The following is a 26,739-nucleotide window of genomic DNA, read 5'->3' on the forward strand; positions in this document are numbered from 1 at the left end:
TTGTCGGATGTAGCACTTCCGTTTCGGACCCGCCATTGATCAACTTTTTGAATGATAAAAGACACTCTGAATGAGCGAAGACTCCCTTGATGGTATCGATGTTCCAACCTTTGGTGTTTTCCACAGCCCACGGAATCGAGGAATCGATTCTTTTTGGAATCGACTCCCAGCCCTAGCAGGAGGCGCTTGTAGCACACGAGAGGTTTCCTCAGTAACGGCTGTAATCAGATAAGCGCTCCTTTAATTAATTCTTTTTTTGTAGTCATGTCTCAGTGCTTTTCTGAAGAGAGCGCATCTGCGCACCTTTCGGATAGCGCATCAAGACCGGGTTGACCGGACGCTCGCGGTACCACCGGTACTTTTTGACAACACTACTTGGCAGCAAGCTTTTTCAATGCTTTCAGCCGCAGCTTTTGATAAGTCAGAATACGATTCCATAGGTTATATTTCAGCACTAATTTCGCGAATGGACAGCGACTCTTAAGTAGCACGTAGAACGCCTTTGTGTCAAGTAAATTTTTTGGGAAAAGCGCGTGGAATTGTGGCGGTGGTTTGTAAGCTTTTGTGACCTTGGAAGGAGATATTGATATTTAGAGTTAATATTTATCGTTATAGTGGAACTAGATCAGTTTTAGTTTTTAGTATTAGTGAATGTGTTTAGGTTAGTAGTGGTTTTGAGTATCGGACGTGTCATTAGTGGACAGATATGCTCATATGCTCCGCACATATAACGTTACTCCCAAATATATTTTTAGGTCGCACAGATTAAATTTCAGGAGCATATGCGACAAAAATGTTAGCAATTTCGAGTCTTGTAGAAGCTGCTAAGCTTTCTAGCTAGAAGTAAGCAATAACCAACATGGTGTTACTTTGCTAAGTTAGCCCAGAATCGTTTAACATTAATGTTATGGAATCATGACAAAAATGATCAATAGATTGATTAAATTTTACTAGACCTGCATATAAAAATGAAAGACAATATATTGGATTTGATCACCTGAATCATCCGTGTTCACTGTCTTCGTCAGTCAACTGAAGCGGTTCACGTGAGTAGATGCTTGGGTGTGCGCGAATTCATAACGGTGCGCGTACACTTTGAACTTCAATCGTGACAAATGATTGGACTACTTGCGGAGTGACGGCATGAATCAGAGGCACAAAAAACGTTGACAGCGGTGAGCGGTCATTATGTTTACCAATACCCAACCCATCACCCCCCCCCCACCCCTTTTTTGTTTTTTTTTGCAAGATTTATGAGAGCATCATTTTCAGGTCGGAAAAGCCGGATTTCCGGATTTTTCCGGAAGAATCACACCCCTGATGATTAGGTTTTCTTTATTTTTCCGGAAGAATCACACCCCTGAACAGCGCTACCAAATCTGTTCCTGGCGCCACCATCTGTAGAACTTAGTGGCGCTGGTGCCACTGCTCTCAAATGTTAGTCTGGAGCCCTGCAATGCAAAACCGAACGAGGGCAAATAATGGACTGAACCGAAAAAAACTAAACAAAAGGAAAATGAAGAAGGGGGGTGGGGTAAGAAATGAACAGGAAAGCCAATTCCCTGATGAAAAATTCAATCCTGTATGGAAATATCCGTATTTTTTGTGAACCAAGGGAACACATATAGTGCTGCTGAGGGAAAGCACGGGTTCTCTAACCTTTCTCCATGTTGGGGACGGGGTCTTCGCGCATCACTGGCGAGGTAAGAGAGATGGTGACCTGCATTTGGTTCCTTGCTTGAAAAAATGACGATGTTGGCTTCCTCAGGGTGTACCTGCACCTCATACTGATCTTCAGAAAAGGTCTGCCGGTTAAAAGGACACTTTGCATTACTACAGAGGAGACAGCGGGGGTCAATGCAGGGGCCTTTAATTTGTCCCTTATATTCCCAGTGGTAAATACCACACTCAAAGTGTTGGCTGGATAATGCAGGGGTTAATGGGATATAATGGGTATGGGAATGAAGTACATGCCCCAGTCTCTCTGTAGGTGTCGTAACCAGGCAGTGGAACTAAAGATCAGTTAAAGATACATGGACCACAACAGCAGCAGCAGGAGCAAAGTCAAAAGCTCATTTATTGGCAGTTATTTTGAATTATATATGGGTGGATCACACAATAAAATACCAGAAATATGTCTGGGTCATATTTCCTCCCAAAAATCTATATATTTTGCATCAAATAAATGAAGTATATTTTTTAAGATCAAAGTTTTGGCATTACTTTCATGACATTTAGCACACTTAGTCATTACCGCAACGCAAAACCATCTCAATCTCATTATTGTAATGTGAAAAATAAAGAATCTGTATGTTAATGATTGAATAAATAAGTATTTTTTTTAAGATTATAAAGATTTGACATTATTTTCATGACATATAGCACATTTTCCCCATGCAATAAGTCATTACCGCAATGCACAACAATCTCAGTTTCATTAATGTGGAAAAATGTATAATAATAAATAGATAATTAAATTAAAAAAAATATTAAAACATGATGGTTGTATCGCACTGAATTTGTGCTGATTTTAATAAAGATAGTTAAAAGTTGGAAGGAACAATTTTCTGTATGTTAACGATTGCATCAAGTAAATAAAGTACATTTGTAAGATCAGAAAGATTTGTTGCACTTTTACATTTTCCCCATGCAAGAGTCATTACCACAATGCACAACAATCCCAATCTCATTGCTGTAATGTGAAAAAAATAAAAAAAAAATAAAGATAATTTATTTTTAAAAAGTATTTTTATATTGTAGTAGTGTTGTAATGAATTTAATTCCAATTTTAATAAAGAAAAATCAGAATTTTGTGTTTTTATATATATATATATTATATATATATATATATATATATATATGCTACTGTAATGAGTTTTTGTCGTTGCATTATATGTATGTTGCGGTAATGATTTCTTTGCTGCATTATAGTAAATACAATTTTGAAAACATATTTACCAAAAAACAATTTTTTGTATATTTTTTTTCTGCATGTAACAGTAATGAGGTTTTGTGCTACATTTTAGTAATTACATTTTAGGAAATGTGTTTAACTGTCATGAAAAGAATTTTTTTATTATTTTCTGCATGTTATGATTTTCTGTCATTTTCTGTCATGAAAATACATTTTCTGCATGTCATGGTAATGTTTTTGCTGCATCATAGTAAAGACAATTTAGACAATGTTAAATTGTAATAAAAATTATACTTTTCCACAAGTTTCCGTAACAAGGGTTTGTGCTGCAGTAATGACATTTTATTAATTATGTTTACTTGTCATGAAAATAATTTAGGAAATATGTCAAACTGTGATAAAAATATTTTTTATATATAATTTTCTGCATGTTACAGTAAATAAGTTTTTTTTATATAATTAAACTGAAATAAAAAAATTCTGTATGATTTTCTGTGTTACCATAGTGAGTAATTATTGCTGAATTGTGGTAATGACAATTTAGAAAATGTTTAACGGTCCGAGATAAAAAACAAAACAAAAACAAAAAAAAACTATATATATATATAGATATATATATATATATATATATATAATAGATATATATAATATATATATATATTATATATATATATAGATATATATATATATATATACCCACACACACCACATATATATACACATATATATCCACACACATACAACTATAGATATATATATATTATATATATATATATTATATATATATATATATATATATATATATATACACACACATATATATATATATATATAAATATAAAAATGGGCTTTAAAATACTCACTTGCTTGATGCAAAGTATAATACATTTTAATTGTAATATTTTTGAATAAATGTAAACATTATATCAAATTTTTTTTACTATTTAGATTTCTGGACATTTCTTAGTGAGATTCACTCATATGACAGCCAAGCTTTAGGTCAACTTTAAGAAATTGCAAAGTGTTAACCACACATCCAGCTACCTGTTGCTATGTCTAAACTTAACCCCTGGGATCATGTGATTTCTTATGTGGGCGATTTCCATCATGTAGCAGCCAGAACATAATGAAACATGGTGATAAACCACAAGTGGAAAGTTACGAGCATAAACAGGTCATAAGTCAATAATGGTTTTCAGCAGCTTCAACATGAACATTTGATGCATGCATAGCAACTCCACTACAAAAGACAAGCTTACCGCTAGTTGTTTGGGCAGTTGCTCCGCAATGGTTCTCAACAGAGAGACGGTGGGTTTCTTGGCCGCTAACAGGATGAGCTGCACGTTGCGGTCACCACGCAGAAGGAGACCTTTAGCCAGGATTCCCACACGCATGACTCCTTTGAGAACACGAGCCTGAGACTCCGACCTGTCCAAGAGGAAGCATGTAAATTTACACTTCCCACTACAACATGACAGCTTAAACACAAAGCTAGCTGGGAAGAGTCCTCACTGTTTATCCATCACATCACTGTCATCGTCCGCAGCACACGCCTCCTTCTCCAGCAGCGAATCAGACACCAGTTTGAGAGCGCGCTCAGAATGCGACACGATTCGCTGGACGGCCTGAAGCTCCTCCTCCACGGGGTAGATGGCCGAGTGCTTGGCCATGATGTGGCGGTCGTCGGGCGAATCGGGCCGCCGCACGGGCTAAAGATAAATATGAGAAATGTTGCTGTTTACAATTTGATAAAAACTTGCAACAGTCTGTGTCTGAAATGTGATTGCGTGTACGTACCAATAGGGGCGGCACCGGCATGCTGGGCCGGCCCATGAGAGGGGGCGGGGCCATTCTGTGCCTCATCTCCACCCAGTATAACTGCTCCTCCTCCATCCTCCTCCAGTACATATCCTCCTCGTACCTCCTGCTGGACGACACATAGGAATTTGACTATAAATAATTACAAATCACGGTATCATAAACAACTCCTCATTCTAGGGATGCACGAGATTATCGGAACGTTATAGGAATGTTTCAATGGCAGGGCAGATGTCTCCTAACGGATTTAGGTGCTTTTTTGATGAATGTAATGAACTTAGCAGTCATCATTTACTTTTTATATAATTTACGGAATAGCATTTACATCATTTACAGAAGAGAGGGGCGGGGTGAGGGTGGGTAGTTTGATTTGAATTTAAATGGGAGGTGAAGGGTTGCTGTTTGCTGTGATGTTTTATGCTTTTAGACATGTTAAAAAGAGTGTTTTTTTTACACTACCATTGAGAAATTTTAACCAAAGTATGTTATAGACTTTTCATTAAGACCCTAAAGAATCATATCAACTTGTGGAAAATGGGCATCTGATGTCTCTTATAAAAATAACTTGCTAATAATTTGACTTGATGAGGTTTCAAAACAAAGGGAAATATATATCGGTATCGGCACTTGGCAAAAATGATTTGAAAAATATCGGCATATCAGATATTGGCAAAAATCTAATATTGTGCATCCCTACCACATTCGGTGTAAAATGTGATGTGAAAATTGTTAGATATTTATAATTATTATACAATTATTATACATAAGATTTGCGAAAAAAAAAATTAAGTTAAATTTAAGGGGCGTTTTATTGTAATCATTATATGAAAATGTTTGTGATAACCACTGATAAAATAAATGTATTTTATTACATATTTATAATTGTTATAAATAATATTTGCAAAACGTACACTAAAACTAAGAGTGCTGAATTGCAGGCATATGAAAAATGTTTTTTAAATTTCATTTATAAAAATGTTCATGTAATATAAAATGTTGATTTTATTTTGTTTATAATTTACAATGGTGTGAAAATGATTGCATGTTTATAATAATGATTTATTATATATAATATTCGCAAAACATGTATAATAAGAGTCTATAATTTTAGCATTTTTTTTTTTCAGATTTTCCTGAAAATAAATTAACTTATTTAAAGTGACTTAAATCGCGTTTGATGCATATAAGATGAAAGTTGTGGAAATATCAAATATTCATAGTTTTTCTGCACAATATTATTCAAAATAATAAAAAGTGTTGAAGGAGTTATTAAGAGCGTTGGTTTTAATTTTTTTTTTTTTTTTTATGTGTTTTTTTTTTATTGTTAATTTTTTTAATTGTAGTGAAAAGGCCTTTAAATGGGCAATGAAGGTTTGAGCGTTTAAAACAGGGTAATGAAACTTTGTCTCAGAAAATCTTGCTGATGAAGACTCATTTCCGTGTACCAGCGCTGTTCGTCCTCTTGTTGTCTCAGTACAGATTTCTGTTTCTGCTTCCGCAGTTTGACTTCCAGAAGTTTCCGTGCTCGATTACTGGGCTTGATCTCCACTGGGAGGTCTGGGTTCACTTTTTTCTGAAAAACAATAAAAATATTGGTCAATAACTGTCTTTACTGTTTTATAATGTTAGTTTGACTGTCTTGTATTTTTAACTCAAATGTTTCAAAAAGTGAAGCTGGTTTTTGCACTGATGTCAGATGTTATCAATAATCTGATCTTTCACTTGAAAGTTCATAAGTTCATGAAGTTCAAATAGTCAAATAGTTAATTTGCTAGATAAGTTCATTTATGTTTAATTAGTATTATGCGTTGGACGGTAATGAATTTTTCTTACCGCGGTTGAAAAGCAATAAATTCCCGCGGTATTGCGGTAAACCGCAACCCGCCAACCCCCCCACCCCACCACCGTGATAGATGGATTTCACTTTCGCACACACACGGGAGGCTTAAAACGAAGCTAGCTGGGAACAGGTTTCCTCACTTTTTTTATACATTACATCACTGATCGTTAGAAACCACACGCCTGATGTCTGAGCATAAAATTCAGCACACCAGAAATAATAGCGCGGTCGAATAGCTTCATATTTGATGGGGGACGGCCTGAGAGCTCCTCCAATCCACAACAGATGGCCGAAGCTTGGCCATGATAGTGGCGGTCGTCCCGTGGGGCATTTTCGGGCCGTCGCACGGGATAAAGATAAATAAGAGAAATGTTGCTGTTTACAATTTTTATCTTCAAATTAGGCAACAGTCGTCGTTTGAAAATGTGATTCACGTGTACTATACCGATAGGGGTTGCACCGGCATGCTGGGCTAAGCCCATGAGACGGGGAAAGGGCCATTCTGTTTCATCTTAACAGTATAACTATTCCTCACATTTCCTCCTCCAGTACATGTCCTCCCTCATACCTCCTGCTGGAAACAAATAGGAATTTGACTATAAGAAATTACAAATCATGGTATACAAGCAACTCCTTTTGGGGTGTTTGTTTTCATTCTAGGGAAAACAAGATTATCGGAACGTTATAGGAATGTTTCAATGGCAGGGCAGATGCCCTCCTAAAGGATTTAGGTGCCCTTTTTGCAGCAATGGAAACATGGTTCTGATCTGATGTCTTTATAAAAATAACTTGCTCATATATTTGACTTGATGAGGTTTGGAAAACAAAGGGAATCGGATACTATGGTATCGGCACTTGGCAAAAATGATTTGAAAAATATCGGCATATCAGATATTGGCAAAAATCTAATATTGTGCATCCCTACCACATTCGGTGTAAAATGTGATGTGAAAATTGTTAGATATTTATAATTATTATACAATTATTATACATAAGATTTGCAAAAAAAATGTACAGTAAAATTAAAGAGCGTTGAATTGTAATCATTATATGAAAATGTTTGTGATAACCACTTTTTGTCTCATAATTACATTTATGCGCAAAAAAAATGGTCTGAAATAGATATCTATATTATATTATAATATATTGTTATAAATAATATTTTGCAAAACGTACACTAAAACTAAGAGTGCTGAATTGCAAGCATATGAAAAATGTTTATTTTAAATTTCATTTATAAAAACGTTTATGCAATATAAAATGTTGATTTTATTTTGTTTATAATTTACAATGGTGTGAAAATAAATGTATGTTTATAACAATTAAATATTATTTATAATATTGGCAAAACATGTATAATAATGTTTAAGAGTCTATAATTTTAACATCATTTTTTTTTTCAGATTTTCCTATTCAAAGTGACTTAAATCGCGTTTGATGCATATTAGATGAAAGTTGTGGAAATATCAAATATTCATAGTTTTTCTGCACAATATTATTCAAAATAATAAAAAGTGTTGAAGGAGTTAAGAGCATGGATATAAATCTGTTTTTTTTATCTGTATTTGTTTTCATGATAAATGTTTTAACTTGTAGTGAAAAGGCCTTTTGAAATGTGCAATGAAGGTTTTAGCGTTAAAACAGGTAATTGAAACTTTGTCTCAGAAATCTTGCTGATGAAGACCTCATTTCCGTGTACCAGCGTTGTTCGTCCTCTTGTTGTCTCTTCAGCACAGATTTCTGTTTCTGCTTCCGCAGTTTGACTTCCAGAAGTTTCCGTGCTCGATTACTGGGCTTGATCTCCACTGGGAGGTCTGGGTTCACTTTTTTTGTTGTTAGTCATATTGTTGTATTGGTCAATAACTGTCTTTTTCTGTTTTATAATGTTAGATTAAAATTGTCTTGTGTGTTTAACTCAAATGCATTCAAAAGTGAAGGCTGGTTTTTGCACTGTTTTTTTATTTATCAATAATCTGATCTTTCACTTGAACAGGTCATAAGTTCCGCGGTTTCAAATACGTCAAATAGTTAATTTGCTAGTAATGCGGTAACATTTCTGTTCCCGCGGTAGGCGTCACGTGACCGCGGTATTGTGGTAATGCGGTAACCGCAAAAGCTTTTAGTCAAAGCAATGAAATATGCATACATTCAATCACAAAAAAAATATCTTATATTTGGTGTACAACATCATATGACTCCTTTAAAGGGGTCATGAAATGAGAAACCAAATTTGCCTTGATCTTTTGGAATATAAGAGGTCTTTGTACCATTAAAATGTCCTGCAAGTTTCATAGCTTAAGACGTCCTCCCCATTATAAAGGAGCCATTTATTTAATCAATCTCTAAATACAGCTCGTTCTGGATCCATGGTAAGAAGTGACGTCATGGTGCGAAGTGAGGTTCCAACCATTTGCACATGACCGCCTCCAACACAAGACAACTACGCTAATTTCCTATCGTTGTCGCGCCGCGCGCCTCACAAGTGTTCAGTCGACGGACAGCGAGTGGGTCTGTGTACAGGAAAATTACAATGCCACGCAGATGTGCTCAGACATATAAGGTTTTATCATTGCAAGAGCCATCGCTTCCAATGCATCACCCGCTACTAAACAGTTACGCTCAATCCATAAATGTTCTGGCTGGGGGTGTTAATAATTGATCCATGGGCACTGTCGTTAGCCAATCATAACAATGGGCGATAACACTGAACTCTTAAAGGGGAAACAACCCAAAAACAGACTGTTTGAATCAAAAGGATGAGAAACAGGGTGGGAAAATGTCATAATTCACTACATTTTAAAAGTAAAAAAAAAAAAAAAACAACTATAGTAATACTATAATTGCACCTAGGGGACCATAATAATAAAATAAAAAAACCCATGTCATGACCCCTTATTTTGTCAATTTAATAATTACATTAATACACAAAAATATACGTAAATATATTTAAGTACAAAAATGGCTATTTACTGACAGCTACATCATTTAAATTTTTTTTTAATAAAATAGAAAATATAATTATATGAAACCGGGCAAGTATTTAATTTACTTTTTTATTTTACAAACTCATGTTTGTTATATAAATAATTATTTGATTAATTTTATATAATAATTAATATACACAGATGTAATTATATAAAAAAAAATTAAAAGCACACAAAGATGTTTTTTTTTTTCGTTCTACAGGGTGACATCTCACCTTGTACTGCAGCCGGTGTCTCCGTCCCTTCAGGTGCATGTCTTTAGCATTGGGATCATTGAAACTGCATTCACACAGTTTACAGTGAAAGCGAATCACCTTTCCGTCATCATTCCGAACCTGAGGAGAAAAAAGAAGAAACACATGAATCAGAGATTTAAACCCCTCAAAGGAATGACACAAGTCCAATTGTTCTTGAATGTCACACACATTTACAGTACTAGAAGAAATCCTTTTGACTGATCCGCTAATAAATATGATTCATGAATCAATTTGACTGATTCACTGACAAAAAGACAGATTCACTCGTTTTGTTCCAGCTATTTGTCAACACAAATAATGAAATATTTTGACTGTACGGTCTCACTTCTTCAACATAATCGTGCCCCACAGGCTGAATGTCTCCTAGGGCTCCAGTACCATCACCGTCCTCATCATCGCTCAAAGTGTCCGTCTTCACCACATTTGCCTTCGCCTCCTCCAGCTTTACCGGAGCTGGTGCAGACGTTCTGCTGCCTGGAGAGAAACGGATATTAGGGAATTCACTTCATTTCATGTTTCAGCAAGATGGCTGTTCGTAACATAACCATGCTACCAAAATGTTTAAGATGTGCAGGGTTTGCTGAGCAACATTATCTGGTATGAATATCAAAAACTATATAAAGCAAAAAGACTGAGCAAGACTTCTGCGTTGATGTCATGTTACAATCTGACCGACGCATTGCGTCAACGTTAATGACTGAAATGTGTACAAGGAGCTTTTTCTTCTTCGAGGCAGGATGTAAATCATTCATTCCAATCATGTGGGTTTTGTGAGTGATGCACTAAAGAGGAAATATCTATTTCTGTGATCAGTGTGATCGCTGATTGCATAAGCGCTGGTGAAATTAAAGATAAGAAGGTGAAATTAAGGTGAAGTGACACACAGAGGACAACTATAATGCCTACATTCCCGGCATTTATGACGTTCTTTTTTTAGGTTGTGACTAAAACTGAGCTTAAACTAAAAATTAAACACATTTAGAAGACATGAGCTGAACATAACTGTGTATTACAATACATAAACTGTCACAAATTAAGGTGTAAATCGTTCATAAATCTTTTTTTAACGTTTCAAATTTGTTACTGCAATGATGAGAAATACATTTATTAATTTTTGTCACATCTCCGTCATCAGTTTTCTGAGCTTCTCTCAGTATTATTCATGAGAATTAACTCTTATAGACTGAAAATTCAAAGAAGAGTAAACAGAAAGTGTCTGCATTTATTCTTTCTGTTTTAAAGATATTGTAATATTCATGTGTCTGTTTAATGAGTGTGTTTTATTGGTCGTTTTCTCCCCTCTTCTCACCCGCTACACCACAGTTTTACACACCCATTTCTAGAGTATTTTTCAGACCTAAGGTGTGAAAGAGAAGTGTTGAAACATGGGGGATGTCACGACACTTTAATGAAAATGCCTGGTAAAGTTACTTACTGATAAGGACAACTTTAGCAGTGGCGGGTTTCTTCGCAGGAGACGCCACGGGTTTGGAAAGAGTCGCCGCCGGCGTCTTCTGCACAGCCGATGTAGGGGTGGGAGTGCTTGTCGCCGCTGTCTTGCTAGTAGTCATCGTCACAGCAGCAGGGGCAGAGCTCACGAAAACGGGCTCCGTGGAAGGGATGGGTTTGCCAAGTTTGGTGTGCAACTTCACCACCTGAGGAAAAGTTCGATACCAGGTGCATTTCAACTAAAAGTTTACAAGACGCAAACAAAGCTACAACACCAAAATACGTCAAAAAGCCAAAAAATGGCAAACGAACCAACAACAAACCTTCTGGTGCTTGGATCCCCGGATGTGCGCGGCGTATGCATCGGCGCCGGTGCACGAGACATCGCACAATTCACAGCGCAGCTGCGTCTGGACACCACGGGGTCCGTTAGTCACCTGACTGCCGCTCTTCTGAGCCGCCTCTTTCTTCTTGTGCTTCTGTCCTTCCAGATGTTCTCGATACGTCTGCAGAAGAGCACAGGAACACAAGTCAATGAAGAAGTTACATTTGCTACCAGTTTAGTATATTTTATGACAGCATTTTATCTGAATTAGGATTGTTTTTTTTTTGAAGAAACTAACGTGTTGTTGACTAGCGGTTAAGAAAACACCCCAAATACTTATTTTTTTGTACTTTATCTATTTAGATTCCAATTCAGATCTTTAAAGTAAGTATTCTAAAAAATTGTTGTTTTTTTCCCCTCTACTTTAGTAGAACTTCCATACGCAAATTTTTCTGTTTTATTCCCATCTATATTGTGAAGATTTTTACTGAGGGGTTTGTTCTTTTATGGATTAATATAAGGGAGGCATTATTTTTGATTGTATTTTTAGGGGTTTGGGGGCGTTGTTAGGCGCGACACGAAGCGATGCCTAAAACCCCCTTAGCTGTTATAAATTCACTTATTGCTTTTATAAAACGGTTATTCCATATACGTAGTAATGTTTCACAGAATAAAACAGAGCAAGTAATGTGTAATGATATAAATAAAAAAAGCATTCTTCCACCAAACAATGTAGTTCCTCAGAAACAGTTGTGGTTGCAACAAAGTAGTTGCTGAGCAACACACGGAAGTAAACAGAGGTGTATGCACTGATCTATATATTCTATATTATACATCAGTGGGTGTATGTTTGTAGAGTAATTTAAAACAGCTTTGAACGTGGCTCAACCAATCAGAATCAAGGACTGGAATTATCCGTTTTATAAATATCATCTTATTCCTACAAAGATGTTCAAACGGAGTTATAAAAAGAGATATCCAGAATCCCTGACTGTAATATGTCAACAACATGAAACAAGAATTCGGAACCTGGCCTTACAGATTTTTTTTCTGTGGAAATGCACGCAAATCTGCGCATGTTTAATTAGATAATTTTAGAAAACTAAAAGTTTGCATTTCTTAACAATAAACTGTTAAGTGCATTACTTTGTCACTTTGGATGTGCTTGCTTATTTAATTTTTAATAACAAATAACCCATAACTTATTTTTACAACTGTAAAGGTCCTTTCCATTGGTGGGCGAAGTGCACAAATAAAGTACTTGAGTAAAAGTACAGATACGTATAATAAAATATTACTCCTTTTTCAATTTTACTTGAGTGAAGGTACAAAAGTACTCTATTTTTTATGTACTTAAGTAAAAAAGTACTGATAGATTTAGTTTGCAATTTTATATAGGCTACTTAATTAAATTTTATATTAGCACATATTTATTATGATCTTACTGCTCAAAATACCTGGGATTTTCCCAAAATAACCACTATATGGAGATATATTTTTGCTGTTGACATGGACTACATTGACGAGAGTAATGTTCACTGTGAAGCTTACACTGCCATGTACCTGAGAGGAAACAGATCTGACCATCTGATCTTCACCAGGAAGAGAAAAGTGTTTTAAAGTTTGTTGTTTTGCAGAACATCACAGTTACATATGACATGAGAATAAGGCCTGGAGTTCGGAAGAACATTTGAAGGAAAATATAATTATATTTTCATAATGATTTTTATTTTTTTCTTCTCAAACCTTGTCTGTGGTGTAAAAACACTCTTGGCCAAATGCCCCAAGAGGGCATCACTTCCCACTCTGATAATTACTGTAGTTACCATGTTCTCATCACAGCCTTTCTTTTTCCCCCAGATGTAATCCATCTACTTCAATCAATCAGAATTAAAGACTATACATCTTGGATGGCCTGAAGGTGAGTAAATAAGAAAAACTGTCATTTTTGGGTGAAGCTGAATGTGGATTTAATGCAATTGCTCACCTGCGGACCAGCACAGCTAATCTTGCAGATATCGCAATAGTGCAGCTGCGGCTGTTTAGGCGGGCCTTTGGGTTTCTGGATCTTGTTCTGATGGAAAACGGGTTTCTTGTACGTGTTGACGGTGGAGCTGGCGAGTGCGCCGCTGCCCGTGTTGCTCCAGGAGGAGTTGGAGAGCTGTTTGGGAGGTTGTTGCGTCTGCTGCGGCGGCGGAGGCTGTTGCGGCTGCTGGAGGGGCGGCTGAGGCTGTGCCTGCGGGGGCGCCAACTGCGCCGGCTGGAAGTACGACGGCGTGGATGTGTAAACGCTAGACTCATAGCTGGAGTAGCTGAGACCGGCTGAAGCAACAAAGAAAGAGACACCGTTAGACGATTCGCCGGCGGCTAGCTGTGGCGTATAAATCTGAGTAGTACCGGAGTAGGACGTAGCAGCTGTGGAGTTGTAGGAAGAGCTGGGGGTGTAAGTGGATATGGGGGCTGGAGTCTGCTGTACGCTGGTTGACGTCGGGTAGATGGTGTAGCTAGAGGTCACAGCGGGAGGGGGTTTCAGAGCTGCGACCTGCCTTTGAACAGGCGGCTGACTGTACGCTGTGCTCGTGGGGCTGTAGCCACTTTTCAGCCCTGAAAAGGCAAAGATGTTCGCATTTAAACCTAAAAATTGGAAGCTATTGATGAGCAATATAACTTGATTTATTTTTTTATTGGTATACTGATTGCTCTGAAATAGGTTAGATGGGCCGGTTTGGGTTTTTTTTTCAATCAAACGGTCATTTTACATTCAGAATGTTTAATGCAAGACAAAAAAAAATAAAAATTCACATGGTTTCTCACCAAAAGAACATGAATATTTAATTATTGCCATTTATATGTGCCACTGTAACAATACATAATACATAATGATCTAAACAAGCAATGCGTTTATTTAGATACTACTGTATTGATAAGTACTTTGAATTAGCTTTTATTTTTCATATTTTAAACTTCAATTTAGATTTTTCAATTTAAGTTTCAGTATTCTGTTATGTACAAATGTATTTGTAATTTTAATTCAATCTTCTTTCTTTTATTTCAAAATCAACATTCAGCTTTATTTCAGTTTTAGGACTTCATCTTAAACTTCTGTTAGTTTCCAAGGCAACATTTCCTAATTTTATTCTAAGTTTATAACATTTATTTATATTTTATTTAAGTTAAAGACATTTAAATTCATTTAAATTAATGACAACTATTTTTAATAGCTTTAGTTAACAAAAACTACTGATATACTGAAACGTTTTAATTTTTTAATAAACCTTTGATTTAGAATTTTCATTTCAACAGTTTGATTTATTGAAACGGATTTTTGAAAATTAATTGAACTTGCCAAATTAATGCTTTCATAGGTTTTTAAAAAAACTTTATGATCAAAAAGTGCATTAAAATCATTGCAATAATTAGAAATTTTGGTATAATGTTTTTAAAGAAAACTTTATGATCAAAAAGTGCATTAAAATCATTGCAATAATCAGAAATTTTGTTTATATATATATCACTGTAATTCTTACAAACATAATGCATGACAAATAACATTCAAATATTATCAAATATTATTTAGAAAAATATAATTTCTCAAAACAGATGTTCAAGCAATGCAGACTAATAGAAAAATATTTGTATTTTTGAGTCAAGATGTTTTTAAATGCGGTTGCAATTACATGACTAATTCTTGCAATACAAGATATTATATTAATATTCATCTATATTACATTTCTAAAATATAATAACTATATGGTTACAGACACTGAAGTTTATTTTCAAAATTATATAGGATTTCTGAATGTGAATGTTGCAAACCACATTTGAATCTGCATCAAGAGTGCCGGGAAAACTGGAAACACGTTTACAAAACACGCAGAAACTTAAAGGGATAGCTACTTCTCCCAACAATGAAAATAAATCATTCACTCACAAAATAATCTCTTTTGAAGAATGCTGGCACCCAAACAGTTGACTTCTGTAGTATTTTTTTCCAGCAACTGTTTGGTTACTGACATTCTTCAAAAGAGCTTATTTTGTGTTCAACAGAAGACAGAAATTCATACAAGTTTGGAACATCTTGAGGACTTGGCTATCATTGTTTCACCTCTAACAGCATTCAAAGCAGACTGAAAGAGAAAGCAGCTTCACCTGTCTGGAAGTAGGCCTCGGTCGCGGATCTCTGCGCGGGTGCGATGCTCGTTTGAAAGTACTGCTTGTTCTCGTAGCTGCTGACCGGTGGTGGTCGACCGTAGCTGTAATTCTCCTGTATAACCAATTAAATTGGGAATAAGTAAGTGAGCCCACTTGAGATGCGTCATTAATAAGAATGAAGCAAAGAGAAAACTTACCGGTTCAGCCAACACCTGGTAAGTTTGAGGGGTGGGTGTCAGCTGTGGGGATGTTTCGGGCTGCCGGTAGCCGTAGTTCGGGGCGGGATGGGGCTGGTAGGTGGGGTAGGGGGCGGTCACCACGGGGCTCGCCGGTTGGGCGGGGGCAGCAGGGTACGAGGCCGTCACCGCATGGGCCACTCCAGGGGCAGGCTGGACGTTATAGCTGCCCGTGGTTGGGTGGGAATATGCAGGAGGCGGCTGGGCCTTGACGGGAATTTTGGGATTCAGAATTAATAAGTTTCCTACACCCTTCCCTTATGAAAATTAACCATGGTTTTGCTACACTAACCCTAGTTTAACCAATGTATTTGTAGTAAAACTGTGGTTATGCAAATGTGACCCGAGCACAAAACCAGTCTTAAGTAGCACAGGTGTATTTCTGTAGCAATAGCCAGAAACACATTCAGAGCTGCCAACTCTCACGCATTCAGCACGAGACCAACGCAATTGACACTTTCCTCACGCTCTCGCGCCACACATCCGTTTTCTCACGCAGTCAGAAGCACCCTCAGTTAAAGCTGTAATAACAGGATTTTGGCGGAACAGATTTGGTGAAGGCTCCAGTGCATAGTTGTGTTTGCGTTCTGGAAATCCCCAAAAGATTCTATTTACGACGTGTTTTCGTAGCGATGAGCAATGTAGCCAATCACAAACATAGCTGTTGATTTCTTAAACACCTGTGATTGGCCACTGCTCTGCTAATCCTCTTACTGTAACAAGATGTAAATAAGAGCTTCATTGCTTATAAACAAACTTTGTGAGATCGCGATGAACTGAAGTAAATGACTCTAAAATGAGATTATAAAGTAAGAGCTATCTGCACACTTTCTAGGCTGAATATAATCTGTTCAGAATTTGAATAAAAATGTTTTTCGTGCTGCTAACGGCAAAATAGCTTACCCTACACAAGCAGCAAAGTTTCTGGAGTGACACATAATTCACTCATGAACGCGGGATTCATTTTCGAATGGGAGAAAAATGTAATTTCTCAAAACAGATGTTCAAGCAATGCAGACTATTAGAAAAATATTAGAATTTTTGAGTCAAGATATTTTTAAATGCGATTGCAATCATATAAATAATTCTTGCAATTCTTTCACTTGACATTGCTATTCCCGCTATGACAAAAAGATAATAATTTTGCAGCCCTGCAACAGTCATTTTACATGAATTTTATGATAAAAACACAGTAGGCTATGACATAATGTCCAGAATTAAAAGTACTCTTACTTTAAAACGTAAAGATCATGTTTCATGAAGATATTTTGTAAATTTCCTACCATGCATATATATTCAAACTTAATTTTTGACTAGTAACATGCATTGCTAAGGACTTCATTTAGACAGCTTTAAAGGAGATTTTCTCAATACTCAGATTTTTTTGAACCCTCAGATTCGCAAATAGTTGTATCTCTGCCAGATATTATCTGATCCCAAACTAGCTATCCTAAGCTTATTTATTCACATGAGAACTACACTTTTACTACAATAAAACCATGGCTACTTTTCCTAAGGGTTACAAGTGTGCACAATACAATGGTAATAGTATTTACTTTAGAGAATAGGCTACCAAAATACAGAAGTATATGCATTTTTTTAATACTGTGCAAAGGTAAAGTCACAGAATTGTATGGTAAACGCACAGTACCAAATGTTTACCATGGTATAAACATGGTACTCCATGGTACTACGAGTCAGTGAGTATGGCAGCACCGCGGTATTTATATTAGCACACGCAAACACACGTTAATGATATAATAATATCACTCAAGCATCAATAAACACCAGCAGCTCGTGAGATCTTTGCGCACTGGCCGTCAGCATCTCGTTTAAACGCGCTGCCGTGGCATCCTGACTGCTGTAAATAAGCGCGTGAGTGTGTGTTTGGTACCTGTACTGCGGGCCGGCGGCGGCAGCGGCTGCTGCATGCGTGAATCCATAATAATTACTGGCCGCCATCATAGAAACTTCAGCAGCAGCAGCAGCAGCAACGGCGGCGGCGTCTCCGGCGATCACGTGACCAACACGTGTCCCTGACGTCACCGGTCACCTTCGCGCCGCTGGCCCTCAAAAGAAAACCGTTGCGATGTAATTATGAATGATGCTAATGCGACCTATGAATAGTTAACATATGTTTCTATCAGTGGCCTGTGCTACAGTGGCGCTCTGAAATGATAAGAAAGTTAGTACGTTTTTGATTATTTTTAGATTTATACAAAAACAGAATAACCGTCAGGTTTCGTCTGTATTATATTTGTGAACGATGTTCAGCTGTTACTTTTTAAATAGTCACTTTTTTTCGTAACTTTACACGTCAAATGCTCGGTAGGTGTCGGGTACGATCTAAAAACATGCTAAAAACCGCCTCAAAGACCTTAGTTCAGGTAATTCAGGTTTAATTTGGAAGTTACAAAAAGTTTGTTTTGATTTAAACTAACGTTAGGTACCGTACTTTTTAAAAATTTCCACAAGTTTGATTCATTCAGACCGATATTCGTAACGCGCATGCGTGGCGCGGTTATCGTTGTTTTATGTTAATATTATAATTAACACTAACTCAAATGCACAACAGTACAACATGCAAGTATGTGAAAGCCTATAAATATATTTTCTAAAATATTTTTCCAAATGTTATTATTATGTACAGATATATTAAATATAAAAGTAAACAAAAATATAATATTTTATAATATTATTCTATAATTAATATTAATATGTCCGCATACCTACATGTACTTTATATATATTATGTACATTTCAATATTTGTATATGATTTATAGATATATAAAAATCCAAATATAAATCAAAGTTTGTCCAAATAAACTAAATTAACCACAATACTGTATTTAATGTGTATATAACTATAAATATTTATTGTATAAAATAATATTTCAAATATGAAAAAAATAATACTGTGAGAACTATATATATATATATATATATATATATATATATATATATATATATATATATATATAAACAGAAATATATACTTAATATTGTATATTTTAATAATAATGTAATTATATATATATATATATATATATATATATATATATATCTGCCCACGAGGGTTACAAATATTTTATAACCAAACCATGAATAAACTAAAATAAATGTCTCATCCACTCAGAATGAGCTTGTTTATTAATATGTCTTGTACATTAGCGCCACCTGTGGGTTGAGTGGGTTAAAGTGTTTAAAGAGGGATTTCAAAGGTTCTGTTGTTCCAGTGCTCAGAGGATGTGGAAGTGCCTAAATAACAGATGCTCCATTCATCCTGAGCCTGGACCACCAGCATTCAGCATTCAGGAGGAGAAGCAATATCGCTGATATTCCTAAAGCATCCTCACTGGTAATGTGTGGATCTATATAGCAGAACATACACGCCTCTGGAAACATGATGGGCTGAATTCAGTGTCAGAGTGCCTGATGTGACCTGGAGGGTGAGCGTAGTTTTTTTCTTTCCCTCACAGTGAACAGAGGAGTCTTGTGTTTCTCCCGGAGCACCTGCATCAACACCTGCGCTCTGCTCTGGATGAAGAGGAAAAATAATCAGTTCACCAGGAATAATCCCATCCTTATGTGAGTAAGAGCGACTTAGTAATGTATTGCTTTTATTTGAATCTATCACAGACTGAATTTAGCTAGATTTGTTATGTTTTTTAAAGAATTTTGAAGAATCCTGAAGAAAAATAGTGGATTAGTGCTTTTGTAGACACCACCATGACATTTCAATGTAATATTGTATTTAATATTCAATATATAACATTTAGACTCCAATTGTAGCATCACTGTGGTACTCTTATAATCTTCATATTTTGAATTTTTTTTATTATATTTATTTTAAATTCAGTTTTTAGAATTTAGTCATTTTGTTTTGTGATTTTTTTTTTAGATGTTTTTATTTTATTTTTGAATATGTTTATCCAGTTTTAGTCAATTTAGTACATCAAGTTAAATTAAATTAAAATAATAAATGTTGCTTTGGCAACTAGTTGACATAAAAATAACTATTTTTATATACTATAATTTATTTTATATAAATCTTATTTTATGTAAATATATAAATATTTATTTTATATTTTATCAAATTTATTCCAGTTAATATTTCTTTTATTTCAAGTAATGGAAATGTCTTTTAATTGTTTTTAGTTTAATTGTACTTTTAATTAACTATAATAATCCAGTTAATGTATTATATATATATATATATATATATATATATATATATAAATTTCTTCCAATGCTCAAACATAAAAATAGTCGTAATTCAAAAATACAATTCAAAAGTGAACAAAAGGGAATTATCTCCACATTAAAGCACAGGCCACTTCCGTCAGAGATTAAAAGAGGGATTAAAATGATTTTTCCCATTAATCCGTAGCACACTAAAAATTCCTCTGGTGGGCACTGACTTTTGGGGATTAAACTCTCGAGGAGAGGACTTGACTTTGTTTTTTCAGCTCCAGGTTTCTTCAGCATGGGCAGCGTTGACTTCGGCCCGCTGATGGAGATCATTGAGGTGAGAGACGAATGGCTGGACGATGATTTTCCCAGGTAACCATCACCTTTACTGTTATTCTTTTGAAAAATCCATGTGTCACCATAGACATTGATGTTTTGGTTTTGAATGGTTGAACTTTACTAAATTTTCTGCCTCAAATTTCATTTAATGATTCCAGTCTGAATGGAATGTAATAAATTCCAATGCATGGAAGCAAAGCAGGTTCATCAAAACAAACTTGAAGCTTGAATGCTACACTGGGCTGACAGATAGATACAGGCTTTAAAAAAAGGAAAAGAGCATCTGAGTGAGATGCTGAATGGAGACGGGAGCAGGTGCAGCTCTCTCCTTAAACGGAAAGCAGCCACGTCATGTGACGCAGTGAGCTGCTAACAACACAAGCAGCATCACCAGGAAAATGGAGGCAGGTCAGGCATAGAGGAGCAGCTCCAGCATCACACGGCAGCATGATGCTTTTGAAATATTAAACAGCGTTAAGACCATGAGATTTCATGCTAGCGTGGAGTAAGAACTCACACAATCAGAAAGCAGCCACAAACCACGCAGCAGGTAAGCGAGAGCAGCTTTGATTGTGCATTTTTGGTTTGTTTGTTTTTTTTAAAGCATGCTAAAATCATCCATTTTATTACGTTTGTATTGATTAAAATGGGTTTTAATGCTGTATTATTGTTTAATAGCAAACACCCACTGAGAGAAATAGAAATTTGATACATCTCCACAGGGAAGCTGTTGTTGTTGTTGTTAGAAATAACATGGATGTGATTCATACATTTATTTGCATCTGTTAGTATTAATATGCAATATTATTATGCACTTCTTTAGTATGCTTTGCTTTGTTGATGCTAATAACCGTCTTTCTCAAGGCTTCTGGTTTGTCGTTGTCATAGGGAAACAATGACAACTGTGAGTTAAATAGTCTTTTAGCACAGAAGCAGCAGCTGTGAACCCCACCGGCTCTGACAACCCCCTCTGTTTATCAGATGCGTGTGCAACGACCCCGAGGGCCTACTTGCTAATTAGCATATCACAATATGCTCTAGTCTTAAAGAAGCAGTTCACTCAAAAATTTGCATTTTGACATTGATTCACCCTCATTTTGTTCCAAAATCATTTGACTTTTTTTGAACACAAAGATAGGACTTTCTTTCTTACAGGAAACATTATTTGCAGAAATTTGTGTCATTTTAAGTGAATTAAAAAAATTTCCTGGCTAGGCCACTTCCTGCAGAGGGTGACATGGACTCTTCCTGCTCCCTGAACGAGGGGAGAACTTGTAAGTGACTTTGTTTCATACGCAAATGTTCTTCTTAAATGAGTAATTTGCATTTGTGTAATGCAAATCGTATCGTTATTGGCTCAGCTCCCCCAAACTCTCTCCTCATCGGTGGAGCCGGGGTAAGCGGAGCACACCGGAAGCGTCGCACGCTGGTGGCCCCGGATATGAACTTGTCGTTGGACCAGAGCGAAGGGTCCTTACTCTCCGATGACTTCCTGGATACGCCTGATGATCTGGATATTAACGTGGATGATATTGAGACACCCGATGATACGGACTCGCTGGAGTTCATTACCAACGGCAACGACCTGGAGTGGGAGGGTAAGAATATGCTGTTCTTCATGGCTCTGGAAAGAGATTGGTAAGTAGGTAGACAGAAAGATCCGTAGATAGATAGATAGACAGACAGACAGGCAGACAGACAGACAGAATGATAGTTTGTATGTTTGATAGACAGACAGGCAGACAGATAAGATAGACAGATTGATAGATGGACAGACAGACAGACAGACAGACAGACAGACAGACAGACAGACAGCGATAGATAGATAGATAGATAGATAGATAGATAGATAGATTGATAGACAGACAGACAGATTGATAGATAGACAGACAGACAGAGGAGATAGAAAGACAGATATATAATAGATAGACAGATTGATAGATGGACAGACAGACAGATAGATAGATAGATAGACAGACAGACAGATAGATAGACAGATAGATAGATAGATAGATAGATAGATAGATAGATAGATAAATAGATAGATAGATAGACAGACAGACAGACAGACAGACAGATAGATAGATAGATTAGACAGATAGATAGACAGATAGATAGACAGACAGACAGATAGATAGATAGATTAGATAGATAGATAGATAGATAGATAGATAGATAGATAGATGACAGACAGACAGACAGATAGATAGATAGACAGATAGATAGATAGACAGAGATTGAGATAGACAGACAGACAGACAGATAGAGAGAGAAATAGATAGATAGACAGATAGATAGATAGATAGATAGATAGATAGATAGATAGATAGATAGATAGATAGACAGATAGATTGATTGATAGACAGACAGACAGACAGACAGACAGACAGACAGATAGATAGATAGATAGATAGAAGATAGATAGATAGATAGATAGAGATAGATAGATATAGATAGATACATAGATAGATTGATTGATAGATGGACAGACAGACAGATGAGATAGACGACAGACAGACAGCTGAGGGGGAGCAAGAGAAACAGACTAGATAGATAGCAGACAGACAGACAGACAGACAGATAGATAGATAGATAGATAGATAGATAGATAGATAGATAGATAGATAGATAGATAGATAGATAGATAGATTGATAGATAGATAGATTGATAGATGGATAGATAGACAGACAGATGAGATAGACAGATTGATAGACAGACAGACAGACAGACAGATAGATAGATAGATAGATAGATAGATACTGTAGATAGATAGATAGATAGATAGATAGATAGATAGATAGATAGATAGATAGATAGATAGATATAAGATAGATAGACAGACAGAGAGATAGACAGACAGACAGACAGACAGACAGCTAAATAGATAGATAGATAGATAGATAGATAGATAGATAGATAGATAGATAGATAGATAGATAGATAGATAGATAGATTGATTGATAGACAGACAGACAGACAGGAAGGTAGATAGATAGATAGATAGATAGATAGATAGATAGATAGATGGAAAGATACAGACAGATATATAGATAGATAGACAGACAGACAGACAGACAGACAGATAGATAGATAGATAGACAGACAGACAGACAGACAGACAGACAGACCAACAGATAGATAGATAGATAGATAGACAGACAGACAGACAGACAGACAGACAGATAGATAGATAGATAGATAGATAGATAGATAGATAGATAGATAGATAGACACATAGATAGACAGACAGACAGATAGACAGATAAATAGATAGATAGATAGACAGACAGACAGACAGATAAGATAGACAGATTGATAGATAGACAGACAGATGAGATAGACAGATTGATAGACAGACAGACAGACAGACAGATAGATAGATAGATAGATAGCATGACAGACAGACAGACAGACAGACAGATAGATAGATAGATAGATAGATATATAGATAGATAGATAGATAGATAGATAGATAGATAGATAGATAGATAGATAGATAGATAGATAGATAGATAGATGGACGGACAGACAGATAGATAGATAGATAGTAAAATGGTAAATAGTAGTTTTCGGTCGGTAAGTAGATAGAAAGATCGGTTAGTAGTTAGATCAGTAGGTAGATAGATAAAAATATTGCAAGGATTGGTGGATAGATTAAAAGATCAGTAGGTAGATAGATGTAGGTATTTAGATGGTTGGTGGATAGATTAAAAGATCAGTAGGTAGATAGACGAAAAGATAGGTAGATAGATAGAAAAATCAGTAGATAGTTAGATCGGTAGATAAGAAGTTAAGTAGCTTCACTGATCCATGGCTTTTAGATGATACACCCGTCGCCTCGGCCAAAGCACCCCCTGCTGACAGCGACGCTGATGGAGAAGGTGTGGACGGGACGGGTGTCAATGGCCGTTTATGGAGGACCGTGATCATCGGCGAACAGGAACATCGGATCGACATGCAGGTCATACGACCCTATCTGCGTGTCATATCGCATGGAGGTACGTCACACTTCAGAATTAACGTTTATGGAGTATATCATCTCTGCTGTGTCCTGAAGGTGCTTCTTCTCCTCTGTACTTTAGGCTACTATGGTGAGGGCTTGAACGCCATCATTGTGTTCACGGCGTGTTACCTTCCTGACAGCAGCTGCCCAGATTACCATTACCTGATGGAAAACCTCTTCCTGTAAGGAAATGAACTTATTTGACATAGCAAACACAGCCAAGCTAGACTGTACAACCTTCTTGTTCTGTGATTTTCTTATTTGGCTTCTCTTCACACGTTCACGCTGACTTCACACCTGTTCCTCAGGTATGTGGTGAGCAGTCTGGAGATGCTGGTGGCGGAGGATTACCTGATCATATACATGAACGGAGGAACGCCGCGGAGCAAGATGCCCGGCATTAGCTGGCTCAAGAAGTGCTATCAGATGATCGACAGAAGGTATGGAAATAGTGATCATTTTTATGGAAATGGATTTTAAGAAATTGAGATAAAATTTTTAGATTTAGGAAAAACCTGAAATCTCTGATCATCACTCATCCCTCCTGGTTCATCCGGACAGTCATTGCAATTTCCAAACCTTTCATCAGGTAAACATATATTTGTTGATATTTCCTAAGTTTTTGTTATGTATATATTTCATTTTAAATTTTTTAAATTTTTTGTTATTTTATGTTGTTTAAATAAAATATTTTGTTTTATATAGAAATAAATTCACATAATTAATGAAAAGTGCACGGATACTTATTCAAAGTTCATTATGCAGGGTTCAGACTTGCTCATGAATGATATTTTTTGCTCTACAGTGTGAAGTTCATGAATAAGATCCGTTATGTGCACAGTCTGGAAGAGCTGGAAAAGATTGTTCCTATGGATCATATCCAGATCCCAGAGTGTGTCTTACAGTAAGAAGATTTCAAACATACAAACATATTTTACCCTTTGCTAACCAAAACTAAAATCTGATATCAATTTCTGAGTTCAATTTGTATTGCAGATTTGAAGAGGAAAGAATGAACGCTAGAAAAGCAAGGTAATCACCAGACTCCTCAAAACTGGCTTATTTGACACCTATTAGATAATGCTTTCACAAACTGGAAGAGGAGACCAGCAACTCCCTATTTACCCAGAATGCTCTTCTCTTCGTAGAATGGAGCAGGAACAGAAAGAGCAGCAGCCTCAAGAACAGCAACAGAAGCCCGTCAATCCAGAGATGTGAGCAAACAAACAAAATGCATGATTATTCCATGACTGATTCATAAAATAACCAAACAACTCTCTGCCTCCAGGACAACAGCGATGGAAGAACCTGGACTGTGAGCGGAAGAACTTGAATGCTTTTGTTGCTGATCTTGGACCATTTTTCATATTCCCAAATTATATATTATTACACATATCAGATGACTCGAAACTGGTCTCAGATCAACAAAAAAGCAGAAACTATAATCGAACGTTGGTGGGTGAGAAGGCCAGCTGCTCTCGCTTTCGTCCTGAAAGGCACAATTTTAAAAAAGCATTTTGAAATCCACCAACAGATGGCACTACGCACAGAGAAACGTCACTGTTTGGTACCAGGATGTACCATTGTGCACTGTAGCCTCTTTGCTGTTATCACTATTTTAAATAGGCTGTTCCCTGCTTGCTGACCCTGGAGAACGTCATGTGACCTGCCTTTAATAGACGGGTGTGTCCGCTCAGGATTCGATTGCTGGTGCATGTCGATTTCCAAGCATCTCTGTGCTTCTCTGTGTGTATTCGCCCAAACCGAATGTAACTTTCTTCCATTTCGCTGATTATGTTTGCCTGGAATCCTTTCTTGGATGCTTTTGAACGTTTTAACCCCTTCCATCTTGTTTAATGACCAGCTTTTGTAAACGATAAGTGCCAGTCATCTCTGAAAACATTTTGACATTAGCTGTACCTTTATGTTGCCTTATGTTTGCTATGAAAATGGTTAAAAATAAAACATTCTGCTATATGTATGACAACAATTTTGGTTTGGTTTTGTCTTTTCTTGATCTTTATATCCAGTAACTGATTATGTGTAATCTGTATAATGCAATCAGATTCCAGAAATTAACTACTTGTAATTAGATCATGTTACATTTATATTACAAAATAGTAATCACACTACTTTTACTTTTTATTGTTTGCTTGATTTTGTTTGCTTTTATTTATTTTAAAATGATTTATTTTAATTGTACATTTTTATAATTTAATTAATTATTAG

General features: G+C 36.2%; 2 protein-coding genes across 5 annotated transcripts in view; one reads left to right on the forward strand and one right to left on the reverse strand.

Annotated features, from left to right (window-relative positions):
* LOC109106536 (zinc finger RNA-binding protein-like) overlaps positions 1 to 18,054 on the reverse strand; it is a 28,346-nt gene extending 10,292 nt beyond the window's left edge. The window contains 16 exon segments of the mRNA XM_042749066.1: positions 1,660 to 1,727; positions 1,729 to 1,805; positions 4,174 to 4,342; positions 4,427 to 4,623; positions 4,712 to 4,838; positions 8,257 to 8,402; positions 9,772 to 9,891; positions 10,139 to 10,287; positions 11,249 to 11,468; positions 11,586 to 11,768; positions 13,575 to 13,909; positions 13,985 to 14,191; positions 15,737 to 15,851; positions 15,937 to 16,182; position 17,455; positions 17,870 to 18,054. Coding sequence (XP_042605000.1) covers positions 1,660 to 1,727; positions 1,729 to 1,805; positions 4,174 to 4,342; positions 4,427 to 4,623; positions 4,712 to 4,838; positions 8,257 to 8,402; positions 9,772 to 9,891; positions 10,139 to 10,287; positions 11,249 to 11,468; positions 11,586 to 11,768; positions 13,575 to 13,909; positions 13,985 to 14,191; positions 15,737 to 15,851; positions 15,937 to 16,182; position 17,455; positions 17,870 to 17,940 — 2,431 coding nt within the window. The 5' untranslated portion in view covers positions 17,941 to 18,054.
* On the forward strand, positions 1,651 to 26,500 carry LOC109047432 (caytaxin-like). Of its 4 annotated transcripts, XM_042749045.1 has the most exons (14): positions 1,651 to 1,703; positions 13,448 to 13,508; positions 19,456 to 19,564; positions 20,446 to 20,539; positions 21,722 to 21,780; positions 21,868 to 22,104; positions 24,329 to 24,505; positions 24,590 to 24,692; positions 24,819 to 24,950; positions 25,013 to 25,099; positions 25,316 to 25,414; positions 25,507 to 25,542; positions 25,659 to 25,724; positions 25,799 to 26,500. In XM_042749045.1, exons 4-14 carry the CDS (start codon positions 20,463 to 20,465, stop codon positions 25,827 to 25,829), a joined length of 1,104 nt encoding a protein of 367 aa, XP_042604979.1. In that variant the 5' UTR covers positions 1,651 to 1,703; positions 13,448 to 13,508; positions 19,456 to 19,564; positions 20,446 to 20,462; the 3' UTR covers positions 25,830 to 26,500. The 4 variants fall into 4 exon arrangements, with proteins under 4 accessions (XP_042604979.1, XP_042604980.1, XP_042604981.1 ...); XM_042749046.1 differs by lacking the exons at positions 1,651 to 1,703; positions 13,448 to 13,508 and adding an exon at positions 19,209 to 19,334; XM_042749047.1 differs by lacking the exons at positions 1,651 to 1,703; positions 13,448 to 13,508; positions 19,456 to 19,564 and adding an exon at positions 20,665 to 21,056.
* Positions 26,501 to 26,739: the final 239 nt, after the last annotated feature.

This window comes from Cyprinus carpio, chromosome B22 (assembly GCF_018340385.1).
Source record: "Cyprinus carpio isolate SPL01 chromosome B22, ASM1834038v1, whole genome shotgun sequence".
NCBI lineage: Eukaryota > Metazoa > Chordata > Actinopteri > Cypriniformes > Cyprinidae > Cyprinus > Cyprinus carpio.

Coding starts and splice junctions, on each gene's coding strand:
- LOC109047432 (XM_042749045.1), top strand. CDS start 20,463: ATGGGCAGCGTTGACTTCGGCCCGCTGATGGAGATCATTGAGGTGAGA. Junction 20,540..21,721: donor CTGGACGATGATTTTCCCAG/GTAACCATCACC, acceptor TTTCCTGGCTAG/GCCACTTCCTGCAGAGGGTG. Junction 25,415..25,506: donor ATCCCAGAGTGTGTCTTACA/GTAAGAAGATTT, acceptor TTTGTATTGCAG/ATTTGAAGAGGAAAGAATGA.